We start from the raw sequence: 27,698 nt of genomic DNA, 5'->3' as shown, positions 1-27,698 counted from the left end.
ATGTCATAAACACACAACAACCCTCCTCTCACCTCCCCCCTTCCTAATTTGACACAATCAAAGATGGACAAAATAATTGATACACGATTCGATCGAGTTGAAAAGGCTCTTGTCAATCTGATAGCTTCAATCTCCAAGTATAGTCCTGTACCTGCTTTAGCCCAAGACCTTGTTCTTGCGGATCGAGAGCTTAATGATGGATTATCACTTTGTGCGTCAAGTCTCCCATACCTATTCCGCCCTTCTATCACGTCCCATTTGATTCTATTTATTAACAATCTCTTCACAGTAAACCAGCATCAGCAGAATACCCATACTCTTGATACTCTCCATGCAACCTCTGCAGCCCTCGATACGAAAATTCGCGACTTTCTTATCCTTCTCACCAGCACACGAAGTGAACTTCTCGGCACTCCATCCTCTGAGTATCCAGAGAACAAGAATCCAGTAGAGTATGAAGAACTTCTTAGCTATGCGCGAAGAATCTCTAAATACACAGCTCCGCCGGAGACTCGATCTTCTAAACCTGAAGCATCATCACCGAAGCAAGAAGAAATTGCGACAAATGGAAGCACTACACCCAGTGTTACTGTGACTGGTAATGGAGCGAATGGAAACGCTATGGATACAGATATCCCTTCAGTGACTCCTAACGGATCCAATCCGCCCGCTGCAAGTCAAGACCAAGCATCACAACAGCCTTCTCAGTCGCAAACGGCTCTTGATGCAGAGATTGTACAGGCTCTTAACACGAAACTCGATGATCGTCCATTCCAGCCATGGGCTCGTGAAGAGGATATCAGAGGGGGTGCATTAGCAAATATCCAAGCATTGCTTGACAGTGGGATCGATCCTGAAGGATGGGATCCCGAGCTTGAAGAACAAAAGAAGAGAGAGAAAGCTGAAGAGTTAGAGAGGGAGAAAGAGGCACAAAGAGTGAAAGAAGAGGAGAAACACAGAGCGGATATGGAGAGAAGGAACAACGCTATGGGTGCTGGTGCAGGCGCAGGCGTCGGTGCCGAGAGACCAAAGGTATTCCAACTTGATGAGTTTGATGACGACGATGATTGAGGGATATCGTAAGCTTTGGTAGGTTCGGTGCTCTTTTTCTTTGCACATTTTGATACGAAACTATATGATGATGGTAAAAAAATCGATTAGTCTTGAAGACAAAATACATGGTTACAAATATTACGCATGCGAGCCTCTCTGATTGTTCAGCTACATTTTATGTCAATTATCCGTACTTCAGTTGAATGCAGCTAACAATCTTCTCTTAGAACATGGCGACAGCCCATCAGTTGTGTCATTGTCGCTTGTTGAAACATGTCGATGATATTTCCAAAATCTCGACCATCCATATTGTTTCACATCATTTTGATAAGATCTTTGAATCGGCCTGCGTATTTCAGTGCGGGGAAGAACATTGGTACAAGCATCACCATAGGCTGTCTTTATCGCGATATGCAAAGACCAGACCGTTTTCCAGATACAGTACGTTCCCCTCAAACTTTATTTTGACTTTCCACCCCGCAATGATTAGACACGAGTTTCATGCACCACTCATATAGCCTTCGGGTCGTTGATGAGGAACAAACCACTTTTGAGAATGAGCAATGGAATACAGCACTTCTTTTGACATGATTTGAATTCCTGAAAGGACTTCCGCTAATCATTATTATAGATATTTGTCAACATTTGATTATGAGTTGGTGGATGGTTGTTGCTCTCTGTCGAATCTCTGGAAACAAGTCTTTTTGCCTAAGATATTCAATTCTACTATGATTTTGCTTTCTACGTAACGTGTGATAGTTACAGAAAGTGTATGTTCCATGGTGGTGGCATCTTCATATTCATTCCCTCAGGTTCACCCGGGGGTTGCATAATAGCAACAATAATGATAATGATAATTGAAAATTTGAGTGGAATAACATTTGATTAGAAAGATAACCCTGCGTCTAAGCTATACTAGTGATCCTTATCCTAATTAACATATGTAATGGCCAAAAACCATCCAGTCGATGTTCCCAGCATATTGTTCCTCAGACCATTTGCAAGCTCTTGTTTACAGAAAATCGTTTGGATCAGCCATGCATGCTATCATATTTGTGCACACTTTTGGTTGTCCCATTTAGACCTATTGAACACCGTACGCCCACGCCACGCTCCAATGAAGATGATCAACTAATAAAAGTTCACAAAAGTCTATTCTTCCATCCATCCATCCATCCGTACCCTACCCTACCCTAGGCGCAAGAAGAGCTATCCATCCATTCTTTGGTACAGTCAATTCCCGGGTGATATTTCTCTTGTCTTCTTTCTCTCCATTCGCATATTGAAAGACCTCGTTCCTTGATGTCAGTGGACAATCATGACCTTTCATTAACAGTCCACCTTCTCTTTGGCGCATGTCCAGGATCTAGAGCTGGGCCCGAACTTGCTTGTAGTCTTGGTGAACCCCATAATCCCAAGGGAGCAACTTCATCTTCCTCTACTGCACTTATTTCTATCTCTTGGTTCTTCGCCACGGTTGCTTTATTATCTTCTTCAACGGCCGAAGTCGATGTCGATGAGACTTGTGTTTTCGCGTTTGTTCCATCATCTCCAAAATTCAATATCATGCCATCACCATCCGTGTCATCATTTTCATCGACGGATTCCCTAAGCGGAGGAGTGGCGCTCCAAAGCCCAATGGATGATTGCCTGGCCGGTGTAAACGTGCGAGGCTGAGAACTCGCTATGCTTGCTGTTCTTCTGATACTGCCCAGACTAGAGTTCATAGTCGTGGAACGATTTGGATCTGCAGGCTGACGTTCACGGAATGTAGACAGATTTGCGATAGAAGGATTGCGGGAAGAGACAGTACTATTCGGAGTAGATCGAAGGTGCTCTGTATTTGCTAACAGTTTTATATCATATTCGTTTGCAATTAATGAATTCTTCGAATTTGTACGAGAATGTGCCTTAGATGTTGCACCGGGGGAGGAAACGGGGATCTCTTCGGGTGTAGGTTTCCGGACGGCCATAGTTAACGATGCCATTCCGACGTCCATTAAAAGGGGTTGGTTAGTCAAGGCACCAATGAGTGCATTGCATCCGGCGCCATGAGTGACCAGGATAAGGACCAAATCCGTATCTTCATCTTCATGATCTTCGTCAATGGAAAAGTGCTTTCCAAGCTCTGGACTAGAAGGAGTCTTGGTTGCCATTCTATCAAAATTCTCACTGGTATTATACCAATCTAACATGCTGTGGAGGCCTTTGCGGAATCTTTTATGCATCGAGGGCCATTCTTCACCGTATTCACCACCATTTCCCCAACCCAAAGGCTCGCGCATACTGTCCCATTGATAATCAACAGCAACACATGCATCTCTAGCGTGCGTAGCATATCCAGGTGGTATAGGATCAGATGTAGAAATTGCATAACTTGGAACAGGTGGTTGATAAATGCCGTGTTCAGAAGTGGGCAGATGACCATCGGCCTTCAAGCCTTGACGACTTCCATCACTTCCCACACTACTCAAACTGCTCGTTCGATCTCTTCTGGGTAGCGCATGGCTCAAACTCGACACTGATGGGAAATCTTTTTTCTCGGCTGTAATAGGACTTCCCCACCCACCCGGAAATGGTTGGAAGGATGAACTTTGGGCGGAGAAGTCTCGCACATGTATCAAGCTATTGTGATCCTCTCTTCGTAACAGATCGGCTTTAGCACCGGCTACCATCATAATAGAGCTTGGGGGCGGAGTGATATGTTCAAAGTAATCCGGAGCCAGCCATTCTCCGAGAAATGCATCAACTCGTACTATCGATTTTTTTATGTTTTCAGTTTGCCCGATAATCTTGTTACTCGAACTCGACACAATAGTCGTAGTCTCCAGGAGTGGGGCTAGTCTAGGCGAGTCTGTCGATGTAGTCGGGCGGACTCTGGGTGACGAGTGCATCTGCGAACTTTTGTGCTGGGAATGTGTGGAAGGGGATCGCTGAGAGTGATGTGTATGACCCGGGTTTTGTGCGAGGCCAGAACTTATGGCAACTGATGTCTGGACGCAGCGCAAAAATGGCGAGGTATGTATAATAACTTTGTGCCTTCTCTTCCTATTTTTACCTCCATTTTGAACATCTCGACCAACAAACTCATCGTCCGTCTCACGAGTTCGTAGGATGTTAGCTATACGGGCACCGAGAGCTCTTGATTGCGACCATCCACCATATGTAAGAGGCGGATCGTATGGAGTCGGAGTTGTGAGGTACCATTGATTATCTGCTTGATCGAGGCGAGCACCATGTCTATGTGAAGGGTTAGATATTACTGCCAGCAAAAGAGTCCTTTATGAGGATATATGTGAAACGGTAATGTTAAACATTTGTTTACACGACAAGAAAAAGAACCCCCAATTTGGTGATGATGCAATTTGAACCGTTAGAGATCTCTTACCTGACAACAATGATAACAGCCGGAGGCCTACCCATTGTTATTTGCTGAGAAATCTTCGATAGCAGAGCATACAGTTAATGGTAAAGATGGCTCGTTGAAATGATTGTCAGAGGATTTAAAATGAACCGTCGATGTACAGCAAATACTTGGTGCAGAATTATCTTGCAAATAACTCAAGTGTCTGAGAATTGTTTGAAACGCGGGTCGCGCGGGGCTGGGCATGTCAGAGCATGTGATAGCTTCAAGCCTTTAATGAAAGGCAGAAAGTAATTTAAGGCATCAATTATCAGGAACGTAATTGCAAACGTGCTGACGCGCCCAAGGGAAGCTCTGACGATTGGTAAGCTCTTGCTGCGCCTGTGCCAACTGACTTCGAAGAAATCAGTGTTAGAAGATCACATTAATTGTACAAACCGTTTGACAAGTTTGACAAGTAGCCAAAGTACAAAAGGAATTTCTGGAAAGGCAACCCATTTCGATATCGAAATATATTCCATCATGAGGTTATCCAGCTTCATCCACCTTCCCCTGGTGTTTGCGCCTCTATTCGCACCTTTACTTGCAACTGCAGAACATACAAGCAATTGGGCAGTCCTCGTATCAACTTCGCGATTTTGGTTTAATTATCGACATTTAGCGAATGTCCTCTCTCTCTATCGTACAGTCAAACGACTAGGAATTCCAGATTCTCAAATCATTCTTATGTTACCCGACGATATGGCATGCAATCCTCGAAATGCCTTCCCTGGCACAGTCTACAGTAACGCCGATCGCGCGGTGGACTTATACGGAGACAATATCGAGGTGGATTACAGAGGATACGAGGTTACAGTAGAGAACTTTATTCGACTGCTGACAGATAGAGTTGGTGAAGAGATGCCGAGAAGTAAGAGGCTTTTGACGGACGATCGAAGCAATATCTTGGTTTATATGACCGGTCATGGTGGTAACGAGTTCTTGAAATTTCAAGACGCAGAGGAAATTAGCGCATTTGATTTGGCAGATGCATTTGAGCAGATGTGGGAGAAAAAGAGGTTTGTTTGACTGCGACCTCAGAGTAAAGCATATACTAATTATAATTCCATAGGTACCATGAATTACTCTTCATGATCGATACTTGCCAAGCGAATACCATGTACAGCAAATTCTACTCTCCCAATATCATTGCGACGGGCTCTTCGGAAATTGATCAATCATCATACTCTCATCATGCTGATAATGATGTTGGGGTTGCAGTCATTGATCGATATACATATTACAATCTAGACTTTCTTGAAACTCAAGTTCGAGAACCTGGAAGTAAGAAGACGTTGGGCGATTTGTTTGATAGTTATGATGAATCTAAAATTCATTCGCATCCAGGTGTTAGATGGGATCTATTCCCAGGTGGAGAGCAAGGAGGTAGAGAAAGATTACTGATGGATTTCTTCGGAAATGTGCAAAATGTGGAAGTTGACAAGATTGCAAACGATACGGAATGGAAAGAGGACCTACTTTCACTAGGTAAGAAGATTGCTGAGCTGCGTGAACGAACTGAAGCAGCGGAAAAGAATGCCACGTCCTCTGCTCCACTTTCAGGAAATCATCCGACTCGCAAAATACGTGCTGCGAAGGTTGAAGTAGATAACTCTTGGTGGGCCAAGAAAGCTGTGGGCGCGTGGGCTTTAGCAGGATGTTCACTTGTTTGGCTTGCAGGAACATACTTAGAGTCGGCATAGGTTCTTGTATTTTATGCCCCATGTTATATGCCACCTGCTTTTCTATCGGCGGCTTCTATGACTGGTTATTCTAAAAATCCGAATTTCTCAAAATAATTTACGCCAAAACTGCCTCGACTGCAGCATAATTTGTCCCGGCACCATGATGAATTTTTCGGAGCTTTAATCTCGATAGAGTGAGCAAGTTTACCCACTGCTTTTTCGTTCTCTCACGTCCGCTCAGCGTCATCATCGTCAAATCCATCCAACCAGCTTCGACATCGGCGGCAATTGGTGGAAGAACGATCTCCGAGATTACCAGTCTTGAAATCTCGGGTGTCATTGCATCGGCAATGACTTTTAGGATGCGAACACAATCAACATCTGGCCAGTCATGCAGGCATCGACGGATGTAATATATTGGAGCTCCTGGTCATCGTTAATCATTACACATGCAAGGCACAGGTTTCGCAAGGAGAGAAGGAATTGGCAATACCTTTTATAGGTTGAGGTGTGAAGAAATCATACTTCATGGTCGTAACTTCGGGAATTGTATGACCAATTGCATCGATCAACTCATCTCGTTCTTGTAGTACCACTTTTCCTGGAATTCCTTTTACGAACTTCATGATTTGCTTCGTCACGTGTCCACTGCCGCCACCTATATCGACGACTAGCACAGTCTCATCGTTGGATTCAATCTCTTTCAATTCATCTTTGAATGGAAATATTCCAACCGTCCAATTGGTGGCTACGGTCTGGGCGATCATGGCCAAATTCAGGTTTTGGAATCGCTCTGGGAACGCGCCAATATGCTCCCACATATTTCTCTCCCCAGTTTGGTGCGCGAAGCAATATGGATTTAGGAGGTGATCTTCTGGACTTTTGAAGCCATTTTCGCGGAAAAACTCGTACATTCGAGCGTTGGCGAGGTTGTATTCATCAAACCTATTGATTTGCGTTAGAATAAAGTAATGGTGATTTGTGAAGCATTTTGGAAGGGCGTGGGATGTGCTATGGTGGAAGGATTTCCTGACATTAATTTGAATATTCCCCTGAGCTCTGGGGCCATATACACCATGGAGTATGGTGTATGAGCATATTCCTCTTCCCCTGTCTCCGCAAATGTTCCAACGGCCGTAAGGACTCGCATGAATCGAACTGGTACGAATTCAGTTCAAAGGCATATTGAAGGTGGAGCATAAACACTTACCCAGCAGTTCTTTCTCTACGCCGAGTTTCTCCGCTAATGCTGTAGCACTAGATGATGAACCATCGGTGGGTAAAGCATCAAATACACCCATTTCCAAGACTGCTCTCAAAGTTCCTGAATGTACTGACTATTCATGTGTGACGAATCTCAAGTCAGCTTGCATATTTCCCCTGCTCTACCCACATGTGTCATCACTCAATAGCAAAGATTCATCGTGATTGATGTTCCTCGTGAAAACCAGGCCTGTATTGCCAAACACTAGTAGACTCACGTTTTCAAAATTGGAAAATACCATATCCACCGGACCCCTTGCTTTCCTCACCAGCCTATCCGTTTCCATGAAAAGCTCTACATGCTTTTGGCTGATCTCTCCTTTGGATTGAATATCCTTTTTGGCGAGATTTCGAGTGGCTACTGATTCATAGGTATCAATTGCTTCACTGACTTTACTCAATTGCTCTCTCATACTTGCAATCTCTTGCGCCAATGATTCTGGGGATTTCTCCATGATAACGACGATTGGCTGGCTTGATTTGTAGAGTGCTCCGTGCAAGTGATCTATGTAAGTCGTATCGGAGATTTAAGTTGCATGAATCGACCGGAACGGTAATCAGTGAGCAAAGGCTATGGAGTGGGTATTGGTTTCGAATGATATGGTAAGACAAATGCCAAATGCCAAATGCAGGATGCAGGATGCAAAAACTTGCGATGTGAAGAGTAGGGTAAATAGTGAATGTAATGGTATGGTGTCACGAGCTACTCACCAGAGCGGGCAGTGAATACCTAGGAAATCCACCCGCGCAAAATTGCCCGCACCTACACGCACACACAACCACACACACATGGATATTCCGGCATCAGAACGTGGCATTACCTTGGTCCCTATGCATACATATCACAACTTCATGAATGCATTCGATCCATCATCCGTGAGTGACAAATGAAGGCGAGGTGAGTGGTTGGAACCACTTGGACTAAGGCTCAAAGTAGATGTGATCCGATAACACACTGACCATACATATCTCATACAGCAAATTATAGATCCACTTGTCGTTGGTGTGGACGGGAAATAATTGTCAAGAGGAAGAGGAGGGGGAGGGTCTTGGAGTCTGAGTCTTGAGTCTTGAGTCTTGACGCTCGAGAGGGTTCAATGATCAATCATCAATGGTTTCTTCACAATACCTTCATTTTCACAATACGGAGAGGTGGACGGAAAGATTATAACTAGAGATCCGAGGAAACATTCAATTGGTCAATTCCGAGGATAATTGAGGGGTTTTATTTCATACTCACTTGATAATCGATATGTTATACGATCTGTATCATATTTTATCATAAAAGTATCATATTCTTTGACATGTGTACCTACGTTATCACTGAGGTCCATGATACAAATTGTATGTACCATGCTCGAGCCATGTAATTATATTGCCTAGACATATAGTACGATACCTATATACACACCGCCGTTCGTAAGAAGAAAACAAGAGAGAAAGGAGATGCTTAGGTCTTACAATGATTATATATATCATACTGTGAGTGGGGTGAGTGAGTGAGAGTATTATCACCTAAATTCTCAGTCTCCCTAGGTACGTACTCTAGGTATACTACACATATATATAAACATATACATGAACACAAAAACACCTAAACACATAAACACATATATACATATATATACATATAAAAATATACATATATAGGTACATATAAACATATATACATATATACCTACATACACACATACACACATCCACACATCCACACATCCACACATCCACACATCCACACATCCACACATCCACACATCCACACATCCACACAGTACACCTCTATCTTCTGACCGGGGAGTTGGATCCCACCATGCAATGATACCCTACATTTACACCTCCCTTGATTGAAGATCTGATATGAACACATGCACACATGGACCTTTGATCCTTTGAACCTATCACACAACAGAATTGAATGCTTCCTTGGATCTTTACCGTAAGTTGAACCCAAGGAGCCGGAAAAAAATGAATCAAAAAACTCGGAATTATCTCAAACACGCTTCTGTCTCCATTTATCCATTTCTAATCCACCTCTGCGATATTCCTACTACGAATATTGACTAGGTACTCACATCACATTCATCCTCTGAAAACCCTATCCATTCACTCCGTACTTAGGTAGTCTAGTGAAATTATATCAATCTTTAAACCGATAACTATATATTTCTTATTTCTTATATCGTATAGATTTATACAACCATACACATATACACATGTATCTCGAATCACTTTCATCTCCTTCTATCTCCTCCTTCATATATCTACCTAGTATTCATTCATACTCGTCTTCGGCGGACATACACACATCCATCCATTTGCAATCAACCTACCTACCTACGTAGAAAAGGCGGCCCGTGACGCAGCGGTTGGACTAGATCATCATCAACATATATAAGCTTTACCGGCAATCGAATTCTGTTCTCTCGTGTGTCAATTGTCAATCATCATATTATTGTAAAGAGTTTCCAAAAACATCTATACCAAAGTCCACGTAGCCATGTCACAATCAACGGGAAAAGATACACCACAAGCGACAGCAGCTTCTTCAGATCAATCACAACAGAATATCCCACAAGCTACAACTTCTACCACCTCGGTCCCCCCACAATCAACAGAACCAACATCCCTCGATCAATCCACCACTACCACAACTGGAAATCATGATTATACACAAACCGAAAACGTAGACCAAAGTATCGCCCATCAAAGTGATGGAGATCAAGATGATCATGTCGAAGTAGTAAGTAAAGTTCTTTCACATCCTTGTCAGGATAATCATAATCAATCAAATATCATGTGAACCATCCGCCACTTCACTTCACTTCACAAATACTAAGAACGCCACAACTTTAGGATACACATAGCGATGCTGATTCCAGTTGGGACGACGACGATGTATCAACAGCCTCTACATCTATCACTTCATCCATGTTAAACTACACCTACGAAAATGGTCGTCGTTATCATGCCTATCAGTCCGGTTCTTACCTTCTTCCTAATGATGAGGCCGAGCAACAACGACTCGATCTCAAACATCACGTGTTCAAGCTCATTCTGGGTGGGAAACTATTCTGCGCACCTATAGATCCTAATCCTCAACGAATCCTTGATATCGGAACGGGAACTGGTCTTTGGGCAATTGAGTGTGCCGATGAATTTGCTTCCGCTGAAGTCACCGGAACGGATCTAAGTCCTATCCAACCGGGCTGGGTACCACCGAACTGTAAATTCATGATAGATGATGCTGAGAACGAATGGTTGTTTTCTAACAATCGACAATTCGATTTGATTCACTGGAGAGTTCTTGCATCTAGTATATCAGATTGGCCAAAATTGTTCAGTCAGGCTTATACGCATGTTAGACCCGGAGGATGGGTTGAAGCACAAGAGCACGAGGTACATATCGAGAGTGATGATGGTACTGATCTCAATGCTGGAGATCTGCAAAGATTTTTTGGATTGATTGATGAAGCAAGTGTTAAGAATGGAAAGATGATGGATGAAGTTGCTGGAAATCAAAAGCAATGGATGATTGATGCTGGGTTTGTCGATGTTCATGATCAAGTCTACAAGGTACCCATTGGTCGCTGGCCCAAAGACAAAAGACTCAAGGAGATTGGTATGTATTATCAAGCTCAATGTTTGGATGCCGTCGAACCAATCAGTGTGGCGTTGTTCACCAGGGTTTTGGGATATAGCTTTGAGGAGGCACAAGTGATGATGGTGGGACCAAGGAATGATATGAAGAATCCCTTGAATCACGTTTACATGAAGTTTCATTTCGTTTATGGAAGGAAGCCAGAGTTTTGATGGTGGAGCTGCGGGATAGTGGTGTAAAAAGCTCGAGGTTTCAAATATGGGGTTGTTTGGATGATCGGTCCTTTGGGCGAGATGTAGCGCCTTATCATTGATGTGGACTTTGAGATGGTTCGATCATCGCTTATATGGGAGCTTTCAGTGTGAGGATTCAAACGATGCCTTGTCTTAGCAATGATAGTATCCCATTCAAAAACAGGAAACAGTTCGAACATTCATATATAGACATGCAAACGCCTGATTATTTAGCTCTTGCGGTTGCACTTAGGAATATTTAATTGCATACTTTGAGATTCATATGAAAATAATTATAGGATAGCCCCTCTTTCTTGATTACGTCAATTGATAGTAAGTTATTTTGGATGGCTTTGCACACGAGGAGGTGTATGTTGAGTTGGACAAAGTTCCTTCAGTAGTTCTCCAGAAACATCGTTCCTTTGCCCCTTTTTAACACACTGGTAAGACCGATTAGTGAAAATTAGTTGAAATCGCATTTTTGGGTAGAGAATTTGCTCAAAGTACGGTGCCTTCATTTATCAACAGAATTCAAACTATAAAAGGGCGAGGTCAAGGTCACCATTTAACGGGGATGCTCCAATATTACTTTCCATCTTCAGGCTGATGAACCAGAGACAGTCTTCTCTTGCTCCATAAGATGAAATGATCTAGAAGTATTAATATCATGCTCATTATCATAGAATCGCCATCATCGAATCCTCAGCTGCCTCCCAAGTACCTAAGAATCGAAATCTTCATCCACCCTCTCAAAATACCTCTTCAAATCATCCACCGGACCACCGCGATCCCTCTTTCTGATTATTCCATCCCGAATACTCGGTTCCGATCTCCACGATACCGAATCAAGTAAATACACCCTAATCAAATCCGAATCCATGGTATTTTCCCACACGTATGAGATTGATTCGAGAGTCTTCTCGAAATCATCATGATCATGACCGTCACAACGATTTTTGATACTCCTACGAAACTCTTCATACTTTACGATACAGCAATTCTTAAGAGCGGGTATCTGAACCATATCTGCGAAAACATAGAGTTCTAGTATTTTTCTCATGGAAAAGTGGATTTTATCGTTGACTCTCTTGTCGATTTGGGCAGCGAGAGTGTCGAGGAACTCTTTTCCAATCGCATCTTCGAAAAGTGTCTCCGCCTCGCCTTTCCACGTTTCGTTTTCGAGAGCGTTCATAAGTGCCTTGATTCTTTTCTTAATTTTTTCGTTGCTTTTTAATGGGTCTTCTTCACTGTAATTATTCTTCTCGCTTCTTTCGAGGGAATCTCCAATACCTAATGTACTCTCCTCTACTACTTTTCGCTGAGCTTCTGTCTCCCACTCTTCAATTTCCAGGCTCGAGCTACTGAGTTCCCGAGTATACAACCAGCCCATGAATAAATCAAAGATTTCTGTATCTGTTTCGGGGAGTTCAATGGTCCCTGTATTTGTCTCCCGGAATCCAGATGTGAAAGCGGCCCGGAAATAGGGGGAGGTGTAACATATGAGATTTTTATGGGCGGCGAATTCTTGAGATGAGGAGCCTACGTAGATACGGACTATGGGACTTCCTAGCCATCTGAGATTGTGGTTAGTGAGACTTTGTGTGAGAGGGATGAGAGAGAAATATGTTTATTGTGTAGGATATTTGTTTCGCTTACCTTGTTACTTTACGGAGGTCCTGGGCTGGGCTCATCTTGTATATCGGTCAATTACTAAAGATTTTTGATTGACAGTTGAGCGCCTCTGATTTTGTACTCAAATTGGAGAGGAATTTCACGAAAGAGTACTTGCACCTGGTAGTCTTGATATAGATAATTTGTTTTCTACGGTAGAGACTACGGTGCTGGCAATCTACTGGTGAGTCACCTGAATAAACGTAGATTAGTACGGGCTGTTGAGGATTACAAGTAATCTATTACTCTCAAACTTTTTCGTAGCCGAATGAGAAATCAGAGTAAAATATGTCGGGCATGACATAGATTGAATGCTGAGAGTTTTCTGGGTCCAACTTCAACTCGTATAATGGAACCTGACGCTAGGTACCATTCAAAACATCAAGATATCTACACAGATTCTTGCATAGTCTATACGTATACATCAGATTTCTCTGCGTACCTGTTTCGTCAACACAGATTTTCTTAATAAGACTGGGCAAGTAAATATCAAACTCTGGCTAGATCAGACAGCATTTTCGTTGTTGACCATGATGAGACAGAATTGAAAGGTAAGAAGGTCGTAAAGTGAGCACAACATTTCCACGACATACCCAGCATGAGGATCCCCATCCATAATATGTAGTCTCACTTCACATAAGGATAGACTTCTCTCATGTATCTGCCTCTACACCCGTCGATTACTCCCTCTAGTTGGTGAAAACAACATTAAGTGGAAGAAACCACCGCAGGTACGGGTTATAATTTTTCTATTTTATACGCCGTATATTGCCAAATAACTCAATCCTGAATATCATAGCTTTCATTGTTAAAGTCCACGAATGGAGTACGGCAATGTTTGGATTGACCTAACCCTCCAGCCGTCCAAAAAGCGGAAACCATGGAGATTTTTCGGCAATCCCAGGAACTTCTTTCTCTGTATCTTCACCGTGTAATCAAGTATTTCTCTAGTTTATTCTCAATAATTGCGGTGTATCGTAACTCCGAATAAAATTCAGAGGACTTTGTCAAAATCGTCGACTCCTCCCAGATGGTGTTTCGCGGTGTCGATGACCAGTCGAGCAGTCGCTTATCTAGTCGTCGTCAAAACCATATCCCAACTTTAAGTGCGAGTCTATAGTCAGAGCAGTACTTGAGCGGAAATTTTCGTCACCGCTGAACGGAATACTAAGGTAGAGGATTACTTTTTCAGAATCATCTGGATGCGCTGATATGCAATTTATGACGAGTTTTGAATTTTCAAACCATTTGCTGGAGGATACGAAAGGAAAGTTGGACTCGTTTTATTAGAATATAAAAAAAGTAAGTCCCTCCTATATGAAGAAAACAAATTTGTTGTAATTTGTCCTGGAAAAGTTGTTTCTCATTGTGGTATGTTTGTTTAGTTTTTTACCCCTAGAATTAACCGAGAATGATCAAGAGAATGTTGAAAATGTCAAGACTCCTCGAAACAGCGTTTCTCAATCCTGTATTCTGATCGATTGTATCTGTGACTACTAAAGAACATAATAGTAACCTCAAAGCTTCTACTAATCTCTGGATAAGAAGTTCATTGATGATGATCTTTGGTTGATGGCTTTCTTGATTTCAATGTTGTGGCACCAAAATTTCGAAATTTAAAAATCAAATCACAAGTCAGTTTCATCTTTACCTCATTTCCGTAAAATTTATGAGATCTATGGTGCCTCAACAAAAGACTAAGCCCATCTTCAGTCTCCGTCAGGGTACCCAAAAAGAAAAGCCGAAGTGAATTCGCGTGCGGTTGAAAATTCAGTATTTAGTTTCCAACTCCCACACCACAACTTCTTCCCAAAACAACACACACACTCCTCTCAATTCATACCCCAATTTTGCCTTGAAGAGTCTGTCTTCTCTAACGGTTCATACAGTTTATACTGTCTCGAACCTTGCACTTTGTTCAGAATTGATTGAGAAGAAGGATCTGCTACCCGTAAGTCTTTTTCGCAGCTCCCCAATGCGACATAATAGTGAAGCTTGTTTTTCCCAGATGACATCTAACACTCATCAGTTTAGAATTCCTTTCGCCGATCAATTCAGGGCCACAACGACGGCATTTCTAATCCTCTTTTGCTGCTCTCAAAATTCGTCGACCGCGATCATTCTCCACAACTACTTCGAATTTTCACGGAACTTCGAGCCACCTTGTTGCTTCATCAAAAAACCAGCAAGGTTACTTCTTACGTTACGTTTCCTATCTGAAGATCTGCGAACACCTTTTGCCATCAGCATCTCAAGTCATCGCGCCAGCTTTTTCTCTAGCAAGTACCCAACGACTCCCTCATCAACGCAACAATGACGAGCTTTCTTGCACGAGAGCTTCAACGTCAGAATGCGGGTATAACCCTTCAACGCATCCCTTCTACACGTCGTGTCTGCACCTATGAACATCGTAAGCAATCCCTCTCGACATCAAACACAAGCAATATTTATTTAACTCCGTGTACATCTTACTAATATCTTAATAGTCCATCCAATCTCTGCCGAGATTTGCAATGGTCTCCTCACAGACGTAAAGGAGGTGCTCAAAGAAGCTGAAAGTTATCAACGATTTCAAGAAGAGCGTTTGGTCAAGGCCGTCAAACAGGCTCAGCTTGCAGTAGACATGTTGAAAAATCCTCGCATCATTCCTAGCCCCGATTTCACCTACGCAGAAGACGTCAAATTTCTAGAACAATTTGCCGTAAGTTACAAGCAAGGGGTTGGTCTCAGCGACGATGCTCACTGCAACTACATCATCAAAGTCTCTACCGTCTTGAAACGAGCACTCCCCACACTCATTGACGAATACAAGAGCATCTGTCCCTGGTCTCTCATTCTCAAGGTCAACTTCACCGATCTCTGTCCACACCAACCATTCTGTAAGCACAAGCAGAAGTACACCCAGTCTCAAGTTCCAGCAGGTCATCCCCATCCGCCTGGTGGCACTATCCATAGTGATGTCATGGGCTTTTGTCAAGATGATTATGCTGTCCAGCCTGGTAAGACGAAGCCTGAGGGTTGCAAAGTCAAGAAATACTGTGCACTTCGCCACAAGGAGGATTGTAGCGGTAAGGCAAACCGTGATGCAATCATACTCTATGCAGTAGCTTGTCTTCATAGGGATGGACTTTGGGAGTAAGTAGTTTTGAGTCGGACAAATGGAGCTATCAGCTTCATTTTTCTTCCTTGCTGCGTATAATAGAATCTTTTCGGTTGAAGGGCTTCTGATTAGGTATCTTGAAGGGTTGGATGTTTAGTCTTTTTAGAAATAAATCATCAACTTCTCCTCGTAATGTTATCTCTAGTTTCGTCCATACATGTGATAAAATATCGTGGTGCAGTAGACCAAAATTTATGTGGAAAGAGTTAATTAGTAAGACATTTCCTTTGAAGTCTTGTAGGACAGCGGTATTCCTTGTACCACTGACACCGGTGCCTGTGAAATGCTTCTTCAATGACTTTCCTCATCCTTTAATCACCGTCATAATAAATCTAGACTTTTCAAGGTGACGTTCAATGCGTTTAAGGTTCTCGATATATCTTGCTCCGAGGGTAGAAGATATACATGGTATCGTTCCATTCCAACTCTACAAAGTACTGCTAGTATGATCTAAATGCTATTTGCATGTACACGTCTTTTCTGCTATAAAAGTATCCATCAATTCATCAATATCCTAATTCAATCCTATCGTCATTCCGTGTTTCTTCCATGAAAGAATTCCTACCCATAAATCTTGAGCAACTAGGAAAATCTCGAATTTGTGTTCGATCGACTGCTATTACCCGCTCCTCCACACCAACAACTACCGTCTCCATCTTTCTCAACTTGTACCACCACATCCACACCTTTACTTAAAAGAAATGCTCTCGTTCTCGTTAAAACATCTTCAAGATCTGATCCTCTGGTCACAACAACATGCATGACTCCCAATACTGTTTGATTTTTATCGCCTAGCCAGAACTTTGGAACGGTGTAGGCTTGAACTCCACGTAAATCACTTACACCAGCCAAGGTGTTTCGTAAATTGTATTCGGTATCATCAGGAACTGTTAAAAGTAGTTTTTTCGCACTACTTTTGACAAGAGGAATTGAGGAAAGGAAAATGAGAATTGCGATGAGACAAGATGCGAGAGGATCCCAGCCTGACCATCCAACAAAGTATATTAACACAGTAGAGACAATGACTGCAGCACTGCCCATTGTATCTGCAAGCACATGAAGAAAGATGCCTCTCATGTTTTCGTTGTCATGCGAATGGCCACCGTGTGAATGTGAATGTGAATGGTCATCGTGTAGAATTGAGGGCTGTTTCTTATGACCGTGATCGCAAGATCCAGAGTGGGAATGAGAGTCATGGGAGTGAGAGTCGTGAGAGTGGGAATGAGAATGGCCATGCGAATTGCTATGATCATGCCCATGATCATGATCGCCGTGGTCGTGTCCGTGATGATGATGACCGAAGCAGGCCATGCCGACTAAGTTAACTGCCAATCCCAAAGAACTGACAACAAAAAGTTCCATCAATCGTTTTGTTTCTCGTCCTTCTGCTAATCGTTCCGTCGCTTCTATCATAATCTCAATGCTAATGAGTCTGTAAACCGTGTTAGCGAGTACCACACAATTGGGTAATAGTTACCTACATGAGAAATACTCCATTACCAAATCCCGACAAACTCTCAATCTTTCCAAATCCGTATGGGAATCTTTGACTCGGTGGCCATTTACTTGCAACCGCAGCGAACAATCCCACTCCAAGTGCTAAGCAGTCGAAAAACATATGTATACTATCGCTCAATAGACCAAGGGAATCTGTAACGAATCCGTAAAATGCTTGAACGATCATAAAGGCAAAATTAAGACTGGCAGGATTAGCATGATTCTCCAATGGCTTGGTAATACCAACCTCATAAAATAAAAGATCCTCCTCGAGTCCTTACTCGCCAAAATTGCATGGAAAAGAGGCCATTTGGATGCGTATGGCAGTATCAAACTAGTAAATCGTGATTTCGTTTCGGTTGTCGTACCATGCGAATGGTTGTGGCGGTCATGATCATGATGGTGATGGGTGTCAACATGTACGTCGTTCATCGGAGGTTCGTAGGTCCCATATGCTTCTTTCTCGAAGGTGGCAGACATGGGAGTCGCTTCACTATATGGCGGTGACGGCAGGTATGATGTTGAGTTATCATGGCTGTGATTGTGCGCATGGGCATGCGAATGAGAGTGGGAGTCAGAGTGGCCATGATTGTGTTCATTTTCGTGTTCATGTTCATGTTCATGTTCATGCTCATGGAGAGTTTCGGAATGATCGTGCGAATGGCTATGTGGACTTGAGATTGATTGATTCGATGGTCTCGACCTGCTTGCAGAGTATTGCGAGGACCTGCTTGAATGTGAGGATGAATGGGAATGAGAATGTCCATGTCCATGTCCAAGGTGACCATTGGTAATTGCTGAAGCCGGCAACGCATAAGATGAGGCCATGACTTCGTTAATTCTGGAATGGATCGAACGAGCTATGAAGCCCGTATATATTCAGCCCCTCTCCACATATGTTGTCGTTGTCCTTAGTATCTCTCTCTACCTTCCTTGTTTTGATTTGCGCCGAGATAGGTCGGCTTCGGTAGATAGTAGGAGCTTTGACGATGAAAGTGGAGAGACAGAGTTGTCAAATGCAGCAAGAGATCCAATTCAATATATATTCTCACTCAATTCTCAATTTTCCATACTCAATCCTTCGATTCAATCTTTTGCCGATGTTCAATGAGCGTCTTGTTGTGAAGTGAGAGTAGGCGTTGAATTGAAGACAGAAAGGAAAGAAATTGAGAGTTACAGCATGAGCAAGGTGCGCAACGTAACGTACACAAACGAGTACAAGCACAAGAATCAAATACCAATTCAGGAAATTCTCTCGAAATTATGCTGATGATCCTCCCAACGAACCAGTAAGGAAGTTCCATTCAACCCCAGATACCTTTCTTGGAGTTTCCCCCTGGATTAACAAATCTGTGGCTACCGGGAAAGGGAAAAGCTTTTCAAGGTTCTGCTGAGTACGATGTACGGAGTATGGATGGTATGCAACTTCAACTTCGAATACGAATAAATGCCATCGAATGAATTGTGTTAAAATGCGACTTCAAAGCAATGTCACCCAATCAATTATGTTAAAATACCGCTTTCGATCAACGTCATCCAATCAATTGCCTTGAAATAAATCCCACTTGCCTTTTTGAAAGATAACGACGAGAAAATGACTGGAGCGGTAAAATGACAAGGATATTGTCCGATGCTAATCCACTTTGAGCCAGTACTGCCCATCGTCACCGCCGGACACCGACTTTTTCTTAATGGGTGATCTGTTTCTGATGAAGTGAAGCATTGAAGTGGAGGGAAGAAAAGGTTAAGAATACATTCTGATACTTCAACCCTTTTTATACTTCATACTCCAAACTCCAAACTTCACTTCTAAAAATATCTATTTACTTCTGACATTCTTTATCATCTTCTTTTCCTAATCAAGCTTGCATCAATTCTCAGATATGGAGGCATAACCTAGGTAGCCAATTCTTCTATTCATAGATAGTTTTTGACTGGGTGAAGGGTCATTACCATCTGGGAGTGTCCAAACTTCATCTGAATCTCAAGAAACCACGTCATGCTAGAGAATCTTCTAACATTGGCTACAATCATTTCTACCATATTCACAATTACCCTCTTATTAATACCCAAACAATATATCAAACACTCGCCTCCAATGGCTACTCAAAATAGTGCAAATGTCGAGCCGAAGATATCTGTTCAGGTTTTGGTCTTGGGAGATATCGGGCGAAGTCCTCGAATGCAATATCATGCTATGAGCATAGCAAAACATGGTGGAAGAGTTGATCTTATTGGATATGAAGGTATTAAAGCTTTAAAGCCTACCTAGAAGCAAGCTTCCTTGATGACTTGTGCTAACAGTTATATAGAATCCGAACTGCCTTCTGGCTTAACAGCTAATCCTCTTATCACAATCGTACCTTTACCGCTACCACCAACAAATCTACGAGATGGTACTTTACCATTCTTCTTCGCAGGTCCCTGCAAGGTTTTATGGCAGATTTGGACCTTATTTTTTGTTTTATGTTATACTACAAAACCAGCAAGATGGCTTTTAGTTCAGGTAAGGCCTCCGACTCTTACACGCAATGATCTTCTAACATTTTTAGAACCCTCCCTCAATTCCCACCTTCTTCGTCGCATACCTCGTCTGTTTGATACGCAACACTCATTTAATAATTGATTGGCATAATTATGGATGGACCATCCTAGCAGGAACAAGAGGCCCGAAACATATCTTCGTTCGACTATACAAGTGGTATGAAGCTTTCCTTGGATCATGGGCACCAACAGCTTCATTCACAGTTTCGAAAGCAATGGAGCGCCAACTCCGCGAAAGTCCCTACAAGATCAAATCACCAATCTTTACCCTTCACGATCGACCTGCTTCCATCTTTCAACCGATTACCGACGAGGCGAAGCGACGTGCTTTTCTTCAACGTTTACCAGAAACAAAAGATCATGTCGATGCAATTATGAATGGAGATGTAAGACTATTAGTTAGCAGTACATCATGGACTCCTGATGAAGATTTCAACCTTCTTTTGGATGCGCTCGTTAAATATGGACCATTTGCCGAATTTGATTGCCCACCAATTCTTGCCATCATCACTGGAAAAGGTCCACAGAAGCAAATGTATCTTGATCGAATTGCCGAACTCACTGAAAATTATGATTTGGTCAATGTGACAATCAAGACTGCATGGCTTAGTATTGAAGATTACGCCTCGTTACTTGCATGCGCCGACCTTGGAGTTTGTTTACATAAGAGTAGCAGTGGTGTAGATCTACCCATGAAAGTGGTTGATATGTTTGGAGCAGGATTACCAGTAGTCGGATATGATCAATATTTCAGTTGGCCTGAGTTGGTCAAGGAAGGTATTAATGGATGGGGATTTACAACAGCGAAAGATTTGGCCGAGATTTTGGAGGAAGTCTTCAAGGATACCAGTGGAAAGGAATTGGCGAGATTAAAGAAGGGGGCTATTGAAGAGGGCAGAAAGAGATGGGATGAAGAATGGGATGGGGTTGCTGGGAGACTTTTAGGATTGATTGACTGATTGAATGGAAAATGGAAAATGGAGGGGAATGGACCCTGGATGCATGTAGTTGTAAATAATGTACAGGATATAGTGTATCATAATTTCTGTAGATGTAACGTCGACGGACAAAGCTGCTTGGGAACATTGGCAGAAAGTCATGGGCCAGTTTACGATGCATGTATTATATCAAATATTAAAATCATCAGCCCTATCATAATAATAGTATCCACACTTCATGTAGCTAATTTCGACCCCAGTCCTGCCATGAGAAAGTTGCATGCTACAAAACGCTTCGTACACAGGTAGGTACATAGGTAGGGGTGTATAAATATGATTCAATTTGACCAATTGTCAATCAGTTCTTGTCAAACTCATGAGTGAAGAATCCTTCTCAGAGGCGTAGCCAGGATATGGCCAAGGTGGAATACAACACCAACATTGATCATTTATGGCTACCTAGTATATAAGAAGAAGAAGGGGGAAAAAATGCAGCTAGATTGAGGTTTCTTTTAGTCTCAAATGTGATACTGGCCGCTAAGTGAACTGTTGTTGCTCAGAGGAAGAGGAAGAGGAAGAGGAAGAGAGAAAGGATAATCTTGATGATTCATTGAGCTGTGTAAATGAAATGACGCTCCGCTGGTCCTCCGGAGGCCACTGCCGTGGGGGCAGTCTAGGTAGCTATTTGACATACGTTTTACTTTTAGACATTTGACTGGAGGTGATTTGCTATGGCAGCTATGGGAAGGAGGAAGAGGCGGAATCTTGTTCTGGTATTGTGGGTAGATAGATGATTGAGCCGTGAGCCGTGATCCGTATATTCCGTGGGTGTTGTATATCCGGGGGGGGAATAGATAATAATATGATATGAAAGGGATGGATATCAAGTTGGTTGGAGTTATTGCATTCAAGACGTTAAGTTGTTCTTTTGTAGCCATTCATCTTTGCTGGTAATCTTACCTATTTATCAACCAATATAGAAAAACATAAACAGACTTCTCCATGGGTATTCTAAAGACAATCTGCAGGTCTCAATGTAATGAATTATGTAATCACTCTTCATGGTTTGGATAGATTACCTACCTAGGTAGGCTCCTAAGACGACTGCGCCACAATCTCAGGAGCAATGACGCCGCACGCTTATGTTCGCCCGTATTTCGTATTGATTACCCGCCTCATATGTTTCATTCATGATTAACTTACTCACTCACACTCTCTCTTCCTTTCCTATTTTCTTTCATCAACTTTGAATAAAAACTTCCTACTAAATCATCTTTCTTTTCCTAATACAACCCTTTCAACTACCACGATATCAAATATTGAAAACGCAAACGATCGAGAAATTGTATTGAATAAAGTCGACATTATGGGAATACTTCCAAGAGAAATGCTCCCAACTATGGGGCTGGCGAAAAGAGGCCTTGATGCATTTCGGGGTACAGAATCACCAACTGAAGAAGTTCAAATGCCAGTTTGGGGCGTCATGATGATCGCAAGTACTGTTGTTGTGTTCTTGATCATGGACTTTATGGTATGTTTACAAAATGACAATTAAGGCTACTCTCTTCATGCTATTCTTCTTGGGTTCATGAGTTCATCATCTAACTATCAGAATAGGTTGAATATACCTTCACCAGACTCATTCCTACCCTTCTTATGGTCGAATCTCCTCAGGCAATCCTATTCGAACCTCTCACATCTGAAGATCCCGATGCGAAGCTCGACCACAAAGGAGATGCTGATCCGGAACTCTTACTTGTAAAGCAGAAACCCATTACCTCAAGCTTCAAATCAACCATCGAGCACCTTCGCGCCCGCGCCGGAAAGCAAAGTCATTTACGTGGTGTTGGAATGCACTTCGTCAAAACCTTTGTCTTGGGTCTACAAATGAACTTCCTCTCTATATTCCTCCCCAACATCTTCGCTTACCCTCTTGCGAATGTCCTCTGTGCACCTTTCAGTTTGGCATGGACACACATTGTTATCTCGGACCCAAGCCCACTTCCATGGTTCAAGAGAATGCCGGATGTTGCAACTATCAAGAAGGTTATTCCAGCAACAGTTGTCTTTGCTCTCGCCAAACAAGCCGCCATTTTCCTCCCAGGTTACCTTGCTCTCTCAATCGGTCTCTTCGAATCATTCGAGAGTGAACCTTCAAAGATGACCCCGCAACAAGTCTCAGCTATGGGTATCCAAACAGCTTCCGTCATTATTCTAGCCGGTGCCCTTGCTTTCCTTGTTCTCATTCCAGCAAGTGTCAGCCTTATTCGTGTTCAAGCTTCTCTACTTTCCGAAGATCATGAATCTATCGTACCATTCGATCGTACATTTGGTGGACGTGTTTCTGAGGATGGTGTCTTGGGAACCCTTGATGCATGGAAAACTTTTGACTGGAACTCACGTGTTAGACTTTTGAAGGCATATATCAAGGCTGCTGCTATGGAGATTGCCGTCGCGATTTTCTTCACCGTCGTTTTATGTGCAGAAGTCCTTATGGTTCTTGGTGCCGATCACAAAAAGGTTGTCATCGGAACAGATGGCAATGGAGCACCTATTCAATTCGAGATGTAAGAGGTAGATACTCTTCATATCAATAACTTTAACCGATCTCAACTCTGTATCATCTGGTGGGAACTGATACTCTTTTTGAGATGTTGGTCCTGAATTTTCGTTTGTTCAATGGGAGGTAACGGAAAGGGGTTGGATAAGAGGCGAATTTTCGTGCTACGGTTGTTCTCCCACACACTACATTACTTCATACATATTATGACTACTTAGCGAATGAAATTGATACTCACTTGTGCTAATATGATGAATTTTCTTGATCTAAACTGTGAATTTTGACTCTGGAGCTCGATGTTTACGCAATGTAATTGTTGCAAGAGTATAGAACGTTACTCTTACTTCATAATTTGACCTATCTGATGACAAAGTATGTCCATTTCTGACCTAAAATATACACACCTCAGCTCTACCTCCATATCATTCATATTCAGCCTGGACTTGGTCATATACTTATAGGCATACCAACTTGTAGTCTCTTTACCTTTTAGTTTTCAATTCATCTACATCTATCGCAGTCACTGAAGAATTCCTATCTTATTATGGCCTGCCGAGCCTGCCTATCCTATCTCTCTAATTCTCTTCCCTCTTCTCTAACCTATGCTCTCGCAACGACGAAACGCTCGAGCCCCGGATCTACTAGGTACGCAATTTACAATATCCACCACCTTTCCAGGGATTTCTCAACGGTCTTTGCCCCCATTGGCCCTTAGCCCTTGGCTACATTCCAATCCAATTAATATCCCCAGATTTTACATTATCCAACCGAGTCCGATGCCCGAGGTATGTTTTTGTTATTTAAGTCCCCGCGCATGCGGGAATGGGATCGGATGATTGTTGTATTTAGTGATATGATGGAATTGAATTGAATCATATTCATGTGATTAGAACTAGGGACGTGGAACTAGGAATTGGTGGCTTCTTGTGGTGGAAATGTGGGTGCGGGTTCGGTTTTTGTATTTCTACTTAGGAAGTTATATCTTTGTGTGATTTCTTGCAATCTTTCTTTCGATTTTGCATATTGTATACTAGACCTCATATCTTGCGTATACTTGAATGTTATTTTGATGTAATTATGTTGGATAGCTACATACATCCATCATAGCTAACAGTACATCTCCTCCAACCTACCCCGCAATCATTTGAACCAAACCTCCTCGTCTCAACATTTCAAAATCACAATGTCAATACCACCACAAACACCCATTATCATTGGCGTCGGCGATGTGATAAATCGTTCGCTGCAGGTTGAAGATGCGATCGAACCATTGGGACTTATGCTGCAATCTCTCTCGAAATCATTTTCGGATACCGGGATTTCCCATGATCGGGAGAGATTGGGAATATTACGAGAAAGTGTGGATGATGTGAGAGTGGTAAGGAATTGGACATGGCCGTATGTGGATGTGTGTCAGAGTGTGTTGGATGGGATTCTGGGGGAAGGAAAGAGGGGGAGTGATAATTTGGGAAAGGAAGTGTATAAAGAGGAATCGGAACATGGCGGGAATTCGCCGGTGAAGATATTGGATGAAGCGTGTCAGAGGGTGGGAAGGGGAGAGTCGAAAGTAGCGGTTGTGGTTGGGGGAGAGGCGTTGGGCAGTTGTGAGTCTTTTTTTCCTTTTTGGTTTTGTGTTTTGTGATATTTTTGTTTTCGGTGATAAGGGTTGAGGTGGATTCGAATTGAGGAGGGGTATTGTTTGTGATGACTTGGAGATGGTGAAAATCAGGTACGGGAGAGAGACTGAGCAGGAAGCGAGGCCGAGGAAGAAAGGAAAAGGGGGGAGACATTGCACACAGCACTACAAGAAGCGATATCAATTGGATCAAGTTGATCTCTCAAATGGAAAATAGTACCATCAAGTGATTCTATACGCTGGTGCTGATAGAGAACAGCATGAGAGAAGATGCAATGATCCATAGCGAGAACAAAACTCAGTTCAAAGGAGCGCTGAAATTCGAGAAGGGGATTTATGACCAAATATTTACTAATGATTCCCATGCGCTTAGTGATTTCATCCGCATCAAAGATCGGTACATATCCTTCGCACTGGACGCCGCCAGCCGGTGACCCAAGAAAGATTTTGGCTTTACCGAAAGGAGTTGAGAGTATGTATTATTTTGCCTTATTCTCCGAACTGGGAATTTTACAATGTTGCCCCTGGGGCTTGGTTTGGTTCCCGTTTTGAATACAAGGGTATCAAAACAAGGTATCAGTCGAGATACAAGAGCATTAGTGTTTACTTGTTGTGGAGTCCAGCGACTTTTACAAGTGTGGAATATTGATTCCGACGAGCACGAAAGACTGCGAAGAGACGATCGCGAAGAGAATTTGAGAGAAGTTAGGGAAGATTTTGTATGATCTCGCACACAAGCAATAGCCGCCATCAATACCAAGTGGAACAAATCACCCGCTCTAGACTATAATCTCATCTCCTTCATCTTCTTGCCAAGAACCCTTGATTATAACTAATACCCCCTACCTTAGCACTGGGAACAATCCATCAAATCGGTCTCCCAATACACATTTACCCCCTGTACGAAAATGCATTTCGAGCCCATCGTCATCAATCCCAAGCAGACAATAATGCCGAATCTGCAAAGTTATATGCCCAATTTGCTGCTGTCGCGGCTGGGAATGAATTTGCTTGGAATAGGGAGCCGGCGGGAAAGTTAAGCGAAGAGAGTATTGGAAAGGTAGGAAAGGGGAATAGAATGATTTGTTGGCCATGTGAGTTACATTCTCGGGACTTGAAGAGGTAAAGGGGGAGGTGAGATGAATGAAAATGTTAATGGATGTTATAGATCCCCTCCTAATGAATGCATTCAACAATGTCAACATGGCCGCAAGTTGCATCATTACTTCTGTTTCATTTGCTACCGAGCTGGGTATTCCGGAAGGTAAATGGATATATCCATTAGGTGGTGCTGGGATGCGCGAGAAGGATAATTGTATGCTATCTGTCTCCTTTCTCTCGCGTTGATCGAAGAAGCGAAATTTAGTAAGGCAAAAGCTAATGGAAATAGTTTGGGAAAGACCAAATTTCCATTCCAGTGAAGCTTTAGAAACATCACTTGATTCGGCATTGGATGTTTCGGGTTTGGAGACGAAGGATATAGATGTTTTTGATTTTTACTCGTAGGTGCACCTTCACAAGATCGGCGGGGGAGGGAAACAATTAGTCAAACGGAACATAGACCATTCAGCTGACGAAAAGTATAGATGTTTTCCAATAGTCCCGAAACTCGCTGCTCATCACTTGAAGATTCCTTTTTTGGATCCTTCAAGACCAATTACTTTGTTGGGGGGCTTGACATCATTTGGTGGTGCAGGAAATAATTACAGTCTACATGTATGTATATCCAAGTCGAGGAGGTCTCCTAAACAGAAGACGCTTTCGTCGCACACAAAGCACTATTGTCGAACTTTATGAGTATTTTATGCCATTGATTATGAACTAACAAATTGTAGCAATCACCGAAATGACACGGCAACTTCGTGACAAAAAGGGTCAAGTATCTAATCACAAGAACGCCGGAATTTCAAACGGTCTCATCTTGGCAAATGGAGGAGTATTGACATATCAGCACGTTGTATGTCTATCCACACAGCCAAGAATTGACGGAAATCAATATCAGGATGCAAATCCTTGCCCAAACATCGTACAGAGTGTTACTAGTGATGATAGAAATGGCTTGGAGATTGTTGGTCCGGAAGGGGTCAAGAAAGGAGTATGGGAAGGCATAATTGAGGTGAGAATTACTATTATCTTGAAGGGAAAATCTGCACTGGCGGATATTGAAAGAAGCTGGGATTATAATGATTAAGTAGAAGAGGTTTGATCTGCAGCTAACAATTTCGCAGACATATACAGTACAATTTTCAAGGAATAATGAGCCTCAAACTGGATTTGTAGTCGGAAGATTGAAGCAGACAGGAAAGAGGTTTCTAGCAAATGTTGCAGATGACAAAACATTGGGCAAATTGGTTAAGGAAAGTGAAGAGAAGATTGTTGGGAAAAGGGGCTGGGTATGGAAGGAAGAAGACGGCAAGCGAAATTTGTTTGGGTTTGAGAGGGGGGCTAATCTGTGAT

The 27,698-nt window shown here is 42.6% G+C and overlaps 11 protein-coding genes across 11 annotated transcripts; 7 read left to right on the top strand and 4 right to left on the bottom strand.

The window, feature by feature from the left end:
- Positions 1-63: 63 nt before the first annotated feature.
- EAF02_009444 (uncharacterized protein) lies at positions 64-1,071 on the top strand (the record flags this gene model as incomplete). The annotated part of the gene is made up of 2 exons (XM_038905492.1): positions 64-211; positions 290-1,071. 2 exons carry the CDS (start codon positions 64-66, stop codon positions 1,069-1,071), a joined length of 930 nt encoding a protein of 309 aa, XP_038754945.1.
- Positions 1,072-2,369: 1,298 nt separating this feature from the next.
- Positions 2,370-4,476, bottom strand: EAF02_009443 (uncharacterized protein; the record flags this gene model as incomplete). Its single annotated transcript, XM_038905491.1, has 2 exons — positions 2,370-4,293; positions 4,442-4,476. 2 exons carry the CDS (start codon positions 4,474-4,476, stop codon positions 2,370-2,372), a joined length of 1,959 nt encoding a protein of 652 aa, XP_038754944.1.
- Positions 4,477-4,939: 463 nt separating this feature from the next.
- On the top strand, positions 4,940-6,159 carry EAF02_009442 (uncharacterized protein; the record flags this gene model as incomplete). The annotated part of the gene is made up of 2 exons (XM_038905490.1): positions 4,940-5,475; positions 5,529-6,159. 2 exons carry the CDS (start codon positions 4,940-4,942, stop codon positions 6,157-6,159), a joined length of 1,167 nt encoding a protein of 388 aa, XP_038754943.1.
- Positions 6,160-6,256: 97 nt separating this feature from the next.
- EAF02_009441 (uncharacterized protein) lies at positions 6,257-7,859 on the bottom strand (the record flags this gene model as incomplete). The annotated part of the gene is made up of 5 exons (XM_038905489.1): positions 6,257-6,567; positions 6,635-7,086; positions 7,176-7,299; positions 7,352-7,478; positions 7,623-7,859. 5 exons carry the CDS (start codon positions 7,857-7,859, stop codon positions 6,257-6,259), a joined length of 1,251 nt encoding a protein of 416 aa, XP_038754942.1.
- Positions 7,860-9,901: 2,042 nt separating this feature from the next.
- EAF02_009440 (uncharacterized protein) lies at positions 9,902-11,214 on the top strand (the record flags this gene model as incomplete). Its single annotated transcript, XM_038905488.1, has 2 exons — positions 9,902-10,144; positions 10,258-11,214. 2 exons carry the CDS (start codon positions 9,902-9,904, stop codon positions 11,212-11,214), a joined length of 1,200 nt encoding a protein of 399 aa, XP_038754941.1.
- A 742-nt stretch (positions 11,215-11,956) lies between these two features.
- Positions 11,957-12,926, bottom strand: EAF02_009439 (uncharacterized protein; the record flags this gene model as incomplete). Its single annotated transcript, XM_038905487.1, has 2 exons — positions 11,957-12,809; positions 12,892-12,926. 2 exons carry the CDS (start codon positions 12,924-12,926, stop codon positions 11,957-11,959), a joined length of 888 nt encoding a protein of 295 aa, XP_038754940.1.
- Positions 12,927-15,219: 2,293 nt separating this feature from the next.
- On the top strand, positions 15,220-16,045 carry EAF02_009438 (uncharacterized protein; the record flags this gene model as incomplete). The annotated part of the gene is made up of 2 exons (XM_038905486.1): positions 15,220-15,316; positions 15,393-16,045. The coding sequence occupies 2 exons, from the start codon at positions 15,220-15,222 to the stop codon at positions 16,043-16,045; spliced, it is 750 nt and encodes a 249-aa protein (XP_038754939.1).
- Positions 16,046-16,424: 379 nt separating this feature from the next.
- EAF02_009437 (uncharacterized protein) lies at positions 16,425-18,954 on the bottom strand. The gene is made up of 3 exons (XM_038905485.1): positions 17,811-18,954; positions 17,548-17,766; positions 16,425-17,498 (listed from the first exon to the last, which is right to left on the bottom strand). The coding sequence occupies exons 1-3, from the start codon at positions 18,389-18,391 to the stop codon at positions 16,649-16,651; spliced, it is 1,650 nt and encodes a 549-aa protein (XP_038754938.1). The 5' UTR covers positions 18,392-18,954; the 3' UTR covers positions 16,425-16,648.
- A 373-nt stretch (positions 18,955-19,327) lies between these two features.
- Positions 19,328-21,252, top strand: EAF02_009436 (uncharacterized protein). The gene is made up of 3 exons (XM_038905484.1): positions 19,328-19,809; positions 19,876-20,069; positions 20,116-21,252. Exons 1-3 carry the CDS (start codon positions 19,563-19,565, stop codon positions 21,064-21,066), a joined length of 1,392 nt encoding a protein of 463 aa, XP_038754937.1. The 5' UTR covers positions 19,328-19,562; the 3' UTR covers positions 21,067-21,252.
- A 1,159-nt stretch (positions 21,253-22,411) lies between these two features.
- Positions 22,412-23,616, top strand: EAF02_009435 (uncharacterized protein; the record flags this gene model as incomplete). Its single annotated transcript, XM_038905483.1, has 2 exons — positions 22,412-22,576; positions 22,663-23,616. The coding sequence occupies 2 exons, from the start codon at positions 22,412-22,414 to the stop codon at positions 23,614-23,616; spliced, it is 1,119 nt and encodes a 372-aa protein (XP_038754936.1).
- Positions 23,617-24,788: 1,172 nt separating this feature from the next.
- EAF02_009434 (uncharacterized protein) lies at positions 24,789-27,697 on the top strand (the record flags this gene model as incomplete). Its single annotated transcript, XM_038905482.1, has 8 exons — positions 24,789-25,209; positions 25,615-25,713; positions 26,093-26,335; positions 26,410-26,556; positions 26,632-26,743; positions 26,828-26,961; positions 27,077-27,357; positions 27,470-27,697. 8 exons carry the CDS (start codon positions 24,789-24,791, stop codon positions 27,695-27,697), a joined length of 1,665 nt encoding a protein of 554 aa, XP_038754935.1.
- Position 27,698: the final 1 nt, after the last annotated feature.

This window comes from Botrytis sinoallii, assembly GCF_014898435.1.
Source record: "Botrytis sinoallii strain Bc 23 chromosome Unknown BSIN_019, whole genome shotgun sequence".
Lineage (NCBI taxonomy): Eukaryota > Fungi > Ascomycota > Leotiomycetes > Helotiales > Sclerotiniaceae > Botrytis > Botrytis sinoallii.
The sequence above is the reverse complement of the archived record's forward strand: the minus strand, read 5'-3'. Positions and strand labels throughout refer to the sequence as shown.

What these genes read in the sequence shown, in the direction of transcription:
- EAF02_009437 (XM_038905485.1), bottom strand. Translation starts at nt 18,391, where the DNA reads ATGGCCTCATCTTATGCGTTGCCGGCTTCAGCAATTACCAATGGTCAC. An exon ending in AGGATCTTTTATTTTATGAG is followed by an intron (nt 17,767 to 17,810) that starts GTTGGTATTACC and finishes TAATCCTGCCAG; the next exon opens with TCTTAATTTTGCCTTTATGA. An exon ending in GGTAATGGAGTATTTCTCAT is followed by an intron (nt 17,499 to 17,547) that starts GTAGGTAACTAT and finishes CACGGTTTACAG; the next exon opens with ACTCATTAGCATTGAGATTA.
- EAF02_009436 (XM_038905484.1), top strand. Translation starts at nt 19,563, where the DNA reads ATGCTAGAGAATCTTCTAACATTGGCTACAATCATTTCTACCATATTC. An exon ending in TGATCTTATTGGATATGAAG is followed by an intron (nt 19,810 to 19,875) that starts GTATTAAAGCTT and finishes ACAGTTATATAG; the next exon opens with AATCCGAACTGCCTTCTGGC. An exon ending in CAAGATGGCTTTTAGTTCAG is followed by an intron (nt 20,070 to 20,115) that starts GTAAGGCCTCCG and finishes TAACATTTTTAG; the next exon opens with AACCCTCCCTCAATTCCCAC.